This window comes from Bufo bufo, chromosome 10 (genome assembly GCF_905171765.1).
Source record: "Bufo bufo chromosome 10, aBufBuf1.1, whole genome shotgun sequence".
Lineage (NCBI taxonomy): Eukaryota > Metazoa > Chordata > Amphibia > Anura > Bufonidae > Bufo > Bufo bufo.
The window spans coordinates 27,059,743-27,072,686 of NC_053398.1; the positions used below are offsets into that span (position 1 = coordinate 27,059,743).

The 12,944-nt window shown below is 43.6% G+C and overlaps 1 protein-coding gene across 3 annotated transcripts in view; it reads left to right on the forward strand.

Moving 5' to 3' along the window:
* Positions 1-12,944, forward strand: part of MPPED2 (metallophosphoesterase domain containing 2) — a 173,942-nt gene that overhangs the window by 81,831 nt on the left and 79,167 nt on the right. For all 3 annotated transcript variants that reach the window (XM_040410238.1, XM_040410239.1, XM_040410240.1), the window contains one exon: positions 9,822-10,047. In XM_040410238.1, coding sequence (XP_040266172.1) covers positions 9,822-10,047 — 226 coding nt within the window. The remainder of the gene's footprint in view (positions 1-9,821; positions 10,048-12,944) is intronic.

The following is a 12,944-nucleotide window of genomic DNA, read 5'->3' on the forward strand; positions in this document are numbered from 1 at the left end:
GGATCCGTCTCTCCACTTGTCATGCATCTTGTATCTTTTTTCACATTTTTACCGGTCTGCAAGGACGGATCCGGCATTCCGGTATTTTGAATGCCGGATCCGGCACTAATACATTCTTATGGGGAAAAATGCCGGATCCGGCATTCAGGCAAGTCTTCAGTTTTTTTTCGCCTGAGATAAAACCGTAGCATGCTGCGGTTTTCTCTTTTGCCTGATCAGTCAAAATGACTGAACTGAAGACATCCTGATGCATCCTGAACAGATTACTCTCCATTCAGAATGCATGGGGATATGCCTGATCAGTTCTTTTCCGGTATAGAGCCCCTATGACGGAACTCTATGCCGGAAAAGAAAACCGCTAGTGTGAAAGTAGCCTTAATCTTACATTCCCAGACAACTACAATGTTTCTCTATTGGAAAGAGTGTTACAAGTTTGTAAAATGCACAAAAATTCCCGATAGTGATATATTTAAGTCAACATGATGCCTTAAAGGGGTTTTCTGGGAGTTCAATATTGATGGCCAATCCTCAGGATAGGTCATCAGTAATGCATCTGATTAAGGAGATCTAACTTCTTGACGATCAGCTGTTGAAGGGGCCACAGTGCTCTGGTGAGTAGTACACGCCGTACATTGTATAGTGGCTGTGCATGGTAATGGAACCCAAGCCCATTCACATGAATAGAACTATTCTGCAAATAGGCCATGTTACCAATGAAAGGTGAGATCACTGGCCTAGGAACCGACTGATCAGCGGAGGTGCCGGGAATTGAATCCCCACCGATCTGGTATTTATGACCTATCCTTAGGATAGGCTATCAATATCGAACTCTTGGAAAACCCCTTTGAAGGGGTTGTCTGGCTTTATAAAAAATAAAGTGTGTTCAAAAAATGAAAAAAAATCCTTACTAGCACTGTGCAGTTTTTGCACACTTGACCACTCAGACCAATGAGTGGTTGCCGCCACTCATTGGTCTTGTGGCAAAGAAGAGGTCCCCCTGACTTCCCGTGGTGTCTGGCATGGACCACCAGGACCCACAGCTCTGGAACGAAGGGAATTTTGAGGGGTTAGTAAGTTTATACTGTATTTTGTTTGTTTTTTAACACACTTGTTCCTTCCATTAGGCCAGACAACCCATTTAAGAAATTGCCTTCTGTAGACAGTTTATTCTAATTTGCACTATTATTATGTGTATAATATTGGAAGAAGACTTCTGTGACTAAACTGGGTAACCTTTTTTGGATATACAGTGGATATAAAAAGTCTACACACCCCTGTTAAAATGTCAGGTTTCTGTGATGTAAAAAAATGAGACAAAGATAAATCATTTCAGAACTGTTTCCACCTTTATTGTGACCTATAAACTGTACAACTCAATTGAAAAACAAACTGAAATCTTTTAGGTGGAGGGAAGAAAAAATAAAAAAAATAAAATCATGTGGTTGCATAAGTGTGCACACCCTCTTATAACTGGGGATGTAGCTGTGTTCAGAATTAAGCAATGACATTTAGAATCATGTTAAAAAGGAGTCAGCATACACCTGCCATGAGATATCAGTAGGATACCTGAGCAAATACTGTATATACTGCATAGACAAAGAAAAAATACATAAAAAGGTGGCCTTTGGTTATATGTTTGGAGGGTTAAAATAAAGTATTTTATGTGTGATACCTGTAATTTGAGTTAAGTATTTTATTTTATTTTTTCCAGTAAGAGCCTCAACTCTATGTCCAAAGGGGCCTAAAGGGTGAAAGCCTAAGAATCCAAAATGTCTAAACCTTGCTCCCTGATGGAAGGCGTTTGGATTTTATTGGCAGTCTGCAGGCATTAGAATGTCAATTGACTTAATATCTACTGTCAACTAAAAATTCATATGCACAGTATAGTGCTGTGATCTATGTCTGTAGCCATGGACTATACTATGACTGCTTCTGATCTGAAGCCTACAGACTATATATTACAGACTATACTCTACTGGCAGGTCAAGGACTTGGATATTATAACACTCTTGTCACTAAATAGACTGATTCCAACAATACCACTACACTAATTAATCGTTATATTGAGCCAGATTTCCTACGTGGCCTTTATCTAAAGCCAGGCCAGATTTTCTACTTGGTCTTTCTGTAACGCCCCAGAGTGGCACTTCTGCACCCTGCTACTGTCTCTTATGGGCTAATATAATGTCATCTTATGCATTTATTTCAGGTCCAAACACTGTGCATTTCTAATGTTGGTAACTGTTCTTGAACCTGGTTCACCAGAAGGTGACAGCAAGCATGGCAGAGCTACATTTATAGAGAGTGGAACCCTTCTTTCCATTCTAACACATCCCCCTCTGTGGTCTGGTGGGCATGTCCCACTTGCTGCAGGAAGGGTGGCATTCTAGTTAGAATCAGTTCAAGTTTACCCACTGCCAAGGGAGGGTGTGCAGCAGGTGCACGTCCCTGCTGGACATGCCTTGCCAAAGCCAGCTAGAGCACCTTCAGCTCTGCTGGATGTAGAGGCCACAGCTTGGAGCCTCTGAAGCCAGGAGGAGTTTTCCCTGGACAAATCTAGAGTAAAACTACAAAGAGAAGTTTCAGCAGACAGCTAAAGCAAAGTTATTCAGTCAGCCTGTCAACACAGCAGAGCCAGAGAGCCCCAGATGTATCAGAGTTGAGTTTGTTCGCCTGCCAGAGTTAATGCTAAAGCCTGCTGGGAACCAAGACAAAGCCTGAAACTATTGGAGAAACGTGTATGCAAAATAAAGCTGTTATTGAACTTAATCACAAGGCCTTAATCAACAACCCCCCTTTCATTGCTTTGGGGCCAACGCCTGGGGTCCAGCGTATCCAGGTAGGAGCACCGTGACACGTGCACAAACATTAAGGGACATTTAGGCCACCCTACACCACTCTGGCATTCTTACACCTGGGTACCATCCACAGTATCACTAAAAAGGCCCTGTGCCCTTGTTGCTGTATTGCAACTAGCGTCGCAAAACAAGTACTAGTATTCTTAAAGGGCCCTGGGGGGAGGCACCCGCTGCATTTGTCTAAGGCCAGGCCAGATTTCCTACTTGGCCTAACCTAAGATAGCTTGTTCGGTTGACAGATTTCGCTCCCTATTCCTCATACAGGTTATCCATAAAAGACAAAAGGGTGTATTCCTCTTGAGAACAAAATATTCTCAACTGCCCAGTTTTTATCTCCTCCAACATTTGCTAATGAGAGAGAGTCAGGAGGTCTCCCGAACACATTAGATTTTTGGTGGGGTATTCAGCCACCATACAACTAATGTGTATTATCAGCTTTAGGCTTTAAAGAGGAGCTCCTGACATGCCTGTTTAATAGCTTCATGCATTCCCCAATGTAATAACAATTCTGGGGCATCTATTTTTATGACTCTATGTTGTGCCATTCCTCTATTATTCCTGCTAGAAGTTATGAATGAATTGCTAGCAGTCTGCAGTAAGGGTACAGGGGGGCGGTAACCAGTTGGGGGGGGGGGGGTGGTACCTGCACGGTCTGAGAATGGCAGCACTGACTGGATAGAGTGAGACTGTACAGGGACACACACCCAACCCAACTGGTTACCACCCCTCTATACCCTTTCTGCAGACTGCTAGCATTTCAATCATAACTTCTAATTGAAATAATACAGGAACGGCACAACATAGAGATATAAGAATAGAGGCTCCAGAATTGTTATTACATGGAGAATGCATGAATCTATCAAAACAGACATGTCCGGAGAGGTGACACGGGCTTGTCCCGTTTCAGGAGGAAACTGAATAACACAGGGGATCTGTCTGTAATAAAGTAATGATACTTATTTACATGGCAGATCCCATGCTGCCTCTCCGCTAAGAGCTGCGATTGGCTGCAGTGGCACTTGTTGATGTGACATCACAGCTGCAGCTGAGTAAACAGATCCTGGCCAGGAGAACCGGAACGGGATCTGTCAGGTAAGTAATGATCACATGATCACTACTTGATTGCATTCGGATCCCCTGCGTTGTCTGGCTTCCTTCTGTTACTCCTTTAAGGATATGTATCATGCGCTATATGTACTTGTGTGTGTATGTATGTATACATACACAAGAACATATGTTTTATTCCCTAATATATATATATATATATATATATATATATATACAGTTGCAAGAAAAAGTATGTGAACCCTTTGGAATTATATGAATTTCTGCACAAATTGGTCATAAAATGTGATCTGATCTTCATCTAAGTCACAACAATAGACAATCACAGTCTGCTTAAACTAATAACACACAAAGAATTAAATGTTACCATGTTTTTATTGAACACACCATGTGAACATTCACAGTGCAGGTGGAAAAAGTATGTGAACCCTTAGATTTAATAACTGGTTGAGCCTCCTTTGGCAGCAATAACTTCAACTAAACATTTGCTGTAGTTGCAGATCAGACGTGCACAACGGTCAGGAGTAATTCTTGACCATTCCTCTTTACAGAACTGTTTCAGTTCAGCAATATTCTTGGGATGTCTGGTGTGAATCGCTTTCTTGAGGTCATGCCACAGCATCTCAATCGGGTTGAGGTCAGGACTCTGACAGGGCCACTCCAGAAGGCGTATTTTCTTCTGTTTAAGCCATTCTGTTGTTGATTTACTTCTAGGCTTTGGGTCGTTGTCCTGTTGCAACACCCATCTTCTGTTGAGCTTCAGCTGGTGGACAGATGGCCTTAAGTTCTCCTGCAAAATGTCTTGATAAACTTGAGAATTCATTTTTCCTTTGATGATAGCAATCCGTCCAGGCCCTGATGCAGCAAAGCAGCACCAAACCATGATGCCCCCACCACCATACTTCACAGTTGGGATGAGGTTTTGATGTTGGTGTGCTGTGCCTCTTTTTCTCCACACATAGTGTTGTGTGTTTCTTCCAAACAACTCAACTTTGGTTTAATCTGTCCACAGTATATTTTGCCAGTACTGCTGTGGAAAATCCAGGTGCTCTTGTGCAAACTGTAAACTTGCAGCAATGTTTTTTTTGGACAGCAGTGGCTTCCTCTGTGGTGTCCTTCCTCGAAATTCATTCTTGTTTAGTGTTTTACGTATCGTAGATTCGCTAACAGGGATGTTAGCATATGCCAGAGACTTTTGTAAGTCTTTAGCTGACACTCTAGGATTCTTCTTCACCTCATTGAGCAGTCTGCGCATGCTCTTGCAGTCATCTTTACAGGACGGTCACTCCTAGGGAGAGTAGCAGCAGTGCTGAACTTTCTCCATTTATAGACAATTTGTCTTACCATGGACTAATAAACAGCAAGGCTTTTGGAGATACTTTTATAACCCTTTCCAGATTTATGCAAGTCAACAATTCTAAATCGTAGGTCTTCTGAGAGCTCTTTTGTGCGAGGCATCATTCACATCAGGCAATGCTTCTTGTGAAAAGCAAACCCAGAACTGGTGTGTGTTTTTTATAGGGAAGGGCAGCTGTAACCAACACCTCCAATCTCATCTCATTGATTGGACTCCAGTTGGCTGACACCTCACTCCAATTAGCTCTTGGAGATGTCATTAGTCTAGGGGTTCACATACTTTGTCCACCTGCACTGTGAATGTTTACATGGTGAAATCAATAAAAACATGGTAACATTTAATTCTTTGTGTGTTATTAGTTTAAGCAGACTGTGATTGTCTATTGTTGTGGCTTAGATGAAGATCAGATCACATTTTATGACCAATTTGTGCAGAAATCCATATCATTCCAAAGGGTTCACATACTTTTTCTTGCAACTGTATATATATCTTTTCTACTGTCTCATTGCAGCCTGTAATTCTGTTCATCCTCATTCTAAGCAGAAGTTTAGTTTACAACAAGGATCATTTGTATTTACCACGCATGCTTCCAGTCTTCGTCACGTGGACCTGGCCAAATGTAATTGTAAGAAGTATTGATTGTTACTGTAATCACTCTCCGCCTGTAGGCTCTCTGCAGTACATTGGGTCAAGTTATTACAACACCTACTTATAGCACAGAGTACTTTTTGGTGATGTTCCACAAACACCTTGGCAGATATAATTATGAAGACTGCCAGCGCTTGTGAGAGATACATTTCATAGAGACGTCCTTGAAAAAAAAAAAATTGTATTTCTTAATTTTTTTTTTTTTAAAAAGCGCACATAGGACCCATTTGCGGTGATTAGAGAATACATTTCGGGAGGTAACATTACAGCCTCTCTTTCCTTTCCTGCAATATCACCTATAAGGCAAAAAAGCGTAGAAAATGACCCAAAAATATTAATAAAATAGAAGAATCTTAATTTCATATAAAAGAAACAATACATGAATATGCTGTGGTTAAAGGGGTTGTCCCATGAATAATAATCTTGAGTTTTCATATCCATAGTCAGAACAAGGGTTTGGTCCATCATCCTCACCGACACACTCTTCGGTGTCCAAGACTTCATGGGGGTGGATGCCTGACCAAACCATGTTCTATGGGTTGGTACCTTGAATACCTAATTTACATATTAACAACAGTGGCGGCCCTAGGGTGTTTGGCACCCGGGGCTGGTCCTTTCTCCGGCACCCTACCTCCTCAATACTTTAAAAAAATTGTACCCCCTCACAGTAGTATTGCCCTCATTGTACAACCTTCACAGTAGTTTTGTACAAATGTGTGCCCTCTCACAGTAGTTATGCCCACATTGTGCCCTCTCACAGTAGTTATGCCTACATTGTGCCCCTTTCACAGTAATAATCCCCATTGTGTCCCCTTCATAGCAATAATGCCCACTGTGCCCCCTTTACAGTAGTAATGCCCATTGTGCCCTCTTAATGGTAGTAATGCCCACTGTGCTAGTAATGCCCTCTGTGCCCCCTCCATAGTAGAAATCCCCATTGTGCCCCCTTCCCAGTAATAATGCTCACTGTGCCCCCTTTATTGTAGTAATGCCCTCTGGCTCTGTGCCTCATCCATAGTAGTAATGCCCTCTGTGCCCCCAGCTGTTTGAAGAGAGGGCAGCGCTCATATGAGAGCTGCTTTCTCTGCTCTGTTCACCTGCTCGCCGGAGCATTTGCAGTGATGAGCAGGTAAACAGAGCAGAGAAGGCAGCGCCCATACAAAAAAAAATAAAAGTGGACAACCCCTTTAAAGACCTACTTGGAAAACATGACATACAGCGCTACAGAACATACAGGGTCATACAGCGCCACATATGTACCTCTTACATCCAGTGACTTCTCTTCTCTGATGTAGATATTCTCTTTCCTCTTCTTCTCCTGTTAGACCAGACCGCCATGGTGCCTTCTTTCAGCCGCGCCTCGTCTCTGCAGAGTTTAACAAACGGACATCTTACTTACCTACTTTTCCATCATCCTCCCACCTTCTCAACACCTCATCCTGCCACCCCCAATACTGTGTCCACTGTGCTCCCCAATACTTTCCTGCAGAAACAGTCCCCCTGAAAATACTGGTACCACACAGATAGTGCGTCAGTACAAAAAGACCCCTTTATATTGTGCGTTAGTATAAAAAAAATCCCCCCTTCCTTTCAGATCAGACCCCCATATAAAATCCTAAATGAATCCCCCCATCTCAGACTAAACCCCCTTTAGACCTCTATGTCAGACCCCATATAAGACCCCAGCTTTAAACCTCAGATCAGACCCCCATTAGACCTCCATGTAAGATCCCGACCCAATATCAGACCTCAGATAAGACCCCAATATCAGACCTCCACACCCCCCATTAGACATCCAGACTCCCACTAGACCTCGAGACCCCCATATCTGACCCCCATTAGACCTCCTGACCCCCCCAGTCAGACCTCCATACCAGACTGTAAAATAATAGAGTAACTTACCTCTCCTGTCGCCACTCTCCCTGTCCTGGCTGTCTTCTCTTCTCTTAGGGTCGGCGCTGCAGTCACCTGACCTCCTGCAGCGTCAGGTCAGAGTGCGCTCGGTACGTCTTGACGCTGCAGACAGCCAGGACACAGCAGCGCGGGCCCTGAGAAGAGCGAGCAGGAGGAGGGGTAAGTACTGTACAGCGCTGACAGCGCTTTTCTCCCCCTCCTCCTGCAGACTAGTGAGCGCAACCGGGGAGACCGCACCGCCCCCCCCCCCCCCCCTTCCCCGGGCACGCCACTGATTAACAAGTTAATTTTCTCGGGAATGGCACGGAAAGAGCATAAGTGAGTTGTTGTTTTACACAGTAGGATCAACCCTGCCCAACATTATGCCTGGTTTCACAGGGTTGATCCTGCTGACAGGTGCTAAAATGAATAACAGTTTTTACTGTTATCTTCACAACCTGTTCCTGCAATGTTATTGAAACCTCTGCCCCCCAAAGTCTTCAGGAAGACATTAAGGACATGAAGGACAATAAACATTTGTGTGCAGCCCGATACTATACTGTATATTTTGATATCATACAGCCTATTTTTTTTTGTTATCTCTAATGTTGAACGAATCAAATCCAACAAAGTGGAATCGATCCGAATTTCAGGATCAATTCGATTTGCCGCGAAGCCGAATTTCCTCGTGCTTCGTGGTAGTCGATTTAACCTGAAATAGTGTAAAAAAATAAATCATACTTCATCATCTTGATTGAAGATCTCGGCCGAAATCCAGTGCGGGGTGACGTCATCTTGGGCCGTGCAAGATTTTGCGCCAGATCTTCAAGTAAGATGGTGGCGGCTGGGCTGTTGTGAGCAAGTGGAGGTGGTAAGTATGATTTTAATCCTTTTTTTTTTTTAATTTTACACAGAATTTTTACTATTGGAATGCCACGATCATGTACGATTACGGCATCTGAGGGGTAAAATGACGGGGGGCGGTGCAATCGCCATTCCCTGTTATTACAAAGAAATGCGCTTCGTGATGAAGTAATTTGTCACAATTTTGAAGAATTTAGCTCATCTCTAGTTATCTCTGCTGCAAGTTATTGAGATTTCAGACTATCAGTAGTATTAAAGAGGAGCTCTCACCGACCTTGCATTCCCTGTGTAATAATCATTCTGGAGCATCTATTCTTATGGCTCTATGTTGTGCCGTTCCTGTATTATTCCTACTAGAAGTTATGAATGAATTGTTAGCAGTTGGCAATGAAAGTCCAGCTGAGTGTTACCAGTTTGGGGGGGGGGTGTCCCTGCATAGTCTGACACTATCCAATTGTTGCTGCCAGTGTCGGACTGTGCAGGGACACCCCCTCAACTGGTAACACCCATATGGACCTTCACTGCAAACTGCTAACAATTCATTTACAACTTTCTTCAGGAATGGCAGATCATGGAGTCATAAGAATAGAGGCTCCAGAATTGTTATTACGGGGGGAATGCAAGCAGTTACTAAAACGGACAGGAGAGGGGACGGGTCCTCTTTAAGTAAAACAAAAATGGCTGACTTTTGGATGCTAGGGTAAAGAAATAGGTGTTTGAATTTATTAAAGGGGTTATACAACCCCTGAAATGCACCCCCATATGCCCGGGCCCCTCTGCCTGCTATTGGCTGCCCCTGCCTGTTTTCATCCGCACGGCGGGGGGGGGGGGGGGGGCGATGCAGCGGTGGCCGTGCGGGCATCAAAAGTGACATTTGAGAGCGAGGTAAGTACATTGTGTGAGGGGCCCGGGCCAATGGGGGAGCATTTTTCAGGGATTGGATAAATGTGCACTACTTCATGATACATTATAATGCATCTAAAAGAGATCCTAAAGCAATAAAAAAATAAAAATGTACAAATGAGAAAAAAGTAACAAAATGGTCCAAAAATCAGCAAAAATAAAAATGTTAAATGTTTTATTTATTTTTTTCCTTCTGTGTAATTTTCATTTTTTTCCTCTCTTCTGCCTTGTAGGAACCTTACCCTACGAATTTAAAATCGTGATTGCTGGGAATCATGAACTTACTTTTGATAAGGAATTCATGGCCGATCTTGTTAAACAGGATTACTACCGCTTTCCCTCAGTTTCCAAATTGAAACCCGAAGACTTTGATAACGTGCAATCGCTCATCACTAACAGTATTTACTTGCAAGATTCAGAAGTGACTGTGAAAGGATTCCGAATATACGGCGCACCATGGTGAGTTACCTTTTGGATATTGTTATCGGCCGCTGGATGACAGCTCTTTCCAGCAGAGTACCGTTCTTCATATAGTATGTGCTGGGGGGGGATTGTCGGCAGGGAGCTCGTTTTTAGGCAGCTTATTCTGCCATTCTTCGATGGGACCTTTAAAATGTATTATTCTGTTCTGTTCTATGTCTTGCTGGTCTGGAGCAAATTGCTAGTGTTGAGTTTAGGTTTATGGACGGGTGTTTATAATATCAAGTTCTAATGGTCTTTGTGTTTGTTTTTACATGTACAGATAACCCCCTGCTCTAACGCTAGCCGTACACTCACTTACATTGCAGTGCTTCAGCCTTAATGGAAATGCATGACCCCGTGTCTCTAAATCCATTTTACTGGTGCCATCCAACCTGACATTGACCCCATAATGGAAACATCCATTGGTCAAATCTGGTCCAGATATACCATCAGTGACTGGATGTTCTTATGGGGCGAGGACTCGTGATGGTTTTGCTTTATACGGGATACTTTTGGTCCCCTCTTATTCTGCCCTGCTTATTGTTGGGCTAAAAACTGCCGGCTTATTTGACAATACCTTAAATGCTAAGGTCAACCACACCCAAAGGAGACCTCTGTAGAGAACAATCAGAAGACTGTAAGGCCCCTTACACATGGGCGAGTTTTCCGCGCGGGTTGAATGCATTGCACCCGCACTGAATCCTGACCCATTCATTTCTATGGGGCTGTGCACATGAGCTGTGATTTTCACCCATCACTTGTGCGTTGCGTGAAAATCGCAGCATGCTCTATATTCAGCGTTTTTCACGCAACGCAGGCCCCATAGAAGTGGATGGGGCCGCGTGAAAATCGCAAGCATCCGCAAGAAAGTGCGGATGCGGTGCTATTTTCACGCATGGTTGCTAGGTGACGATCGGGCTGGGGACCCGATCTGTATTATTTTCCCTTATAACATGGTTATAAGGGGAAATAATAGCATTCTGAATACAGAATGCAAAGTAAAATAGTTATGGAGGGGTTAAAAATTAAAAAAACATTAACTCACCGAGTCCACTTGATCGCGTAGTTGCGGATCTCTGTCTTCTTCTGTAATGTTGAGCTGCCGGCTAAGGACCTGTGGTGACGTCACATCACATGATCCAATCACATGGTCCCTCACCATGGTGATGAACCATGTGATTGGACCATGTGATGAGCACAGTGATGTCATCAAAGGTCCTATTCCTGTGCACAGCAAAGAAGAAGACAGAAGAGATGTCGACTGCGCGATCAAGTGGATTAAGGTGAGTTAATTATTTTTATTTAATTTTTTAACCCCTCCAGCCCTATTGTACTAAGCATTCTGTATTCAGAATGCTATTATTTTCCCTTATAACCATGTTATAAGGGAAAATAATACAATCTACAGAACACCTAACCCAAACATGCCGATTTTTCTCACGCGCGTGCAAAACGCATTACAATGTTTTGCACTCGCGCGGAAAAATCGCGCATGTTCCCGCAACGCACCCGCACCTTTTCCCGCAACGCCCGTGTGAAAGAGGCCTAAGTGTTTTGTGGTCTGCAAATTGCAGATCCATAAAACGCAGACACCATCTGTACTGTATGTGTTGCGCATTTTGCAGAATGCATGCGGCCAGCCCTATGATAGAAATGCTTATTCTTGTCCAAGATTGCAGACAAGAATTGGACGTGTTCTATTTTTTTTGCGGGGCCGCGAAATGGAACTACGGATGCGGACAGCCCACGGTGCGCTGTCCGCATCTTTTGCGGCCCCATTGAAATGAATGGGTCTGCACCCATTCCACAATTGCAGAACGGACCTGGAATTATGGTCGTGTGAATGTACCCTTAGTAACATAGAGCCACATTTAATAAGACCAGCGTTTTAGACGGCGGTCTTAATAAAGCCCTATACCTGGCGGTGGATTCACCAAAGTTATAAAGAGGCGCCAGTGTGAAAACTTTGTTAACAATATAGCCTACTGTAAAATGTATGGGCTCCACGGAGGTCTTTGCGAACTTGAGGCAAATAACGCGAGACAAAGCAAGTCTATGACATGACATGACACTTTGTTTATTCCCATAAATTACTGTGTCAAAATCCGAAGCTGAACTCCGCTTCGGTAATGAGGCAGGAAGCCGAGTTCAGCTTCGGATTATGACACCGTAAGTGTCACATCATAGACGTGACCGCGTCCCTTCCTGACAACTGGCTGCTCGGTCAGTGTGGGTGAAGCGATGCATTTACACGCAGCGATCACCTCCACAGTATGAGAACGAGAGATCGATGTTGCGATCACTCGTCCTCCTACAGGTGCATTGTTTCTGGGCAGCAGATCCTCGTTTAAACAGAACGATCTGCTGCCCAGAAACGATGATTTACTTGCCAGCACTAACGACAGTCTCGCCCAATGCATGAGCGAAACGCTGCAACTAATCGGCTGCAATTTTATCGGCAGATTATCGGGAACGAGCATTCGTAGGAACATTCATCCCCGATAATCTGCACGTGTAAATCCACCATTAGTCTTTATAGTTTTCCGTGACTTGCTGTCCGAATCCACACCAATCATTTTCTTAGCTGAGTTTGCACAAATAGGTTTGCTTTTAATGATTTATGTATGTTAGTTGTGCTATTAGACAAGGGCTACATGGCGACACTGGTCACGCGACAGCCGTGTTGGATTTCTTGCAACTGCCGCGGCGATCCCATTCATTTCTGTGGGATCACCACTGCTCAGCGATCCTGGTGTAGCCCTTGCCTTATTGAGCAAAATAGTACCGTATTTGTTGATTGTTGGCTTTTATGTCTTCTTTAAAGAGTTCATTTTGTTTACTAGATCACAAGGTAAAGTTGTTAGTATGTATCAAGGTCTCATTGCTGAAAGCTA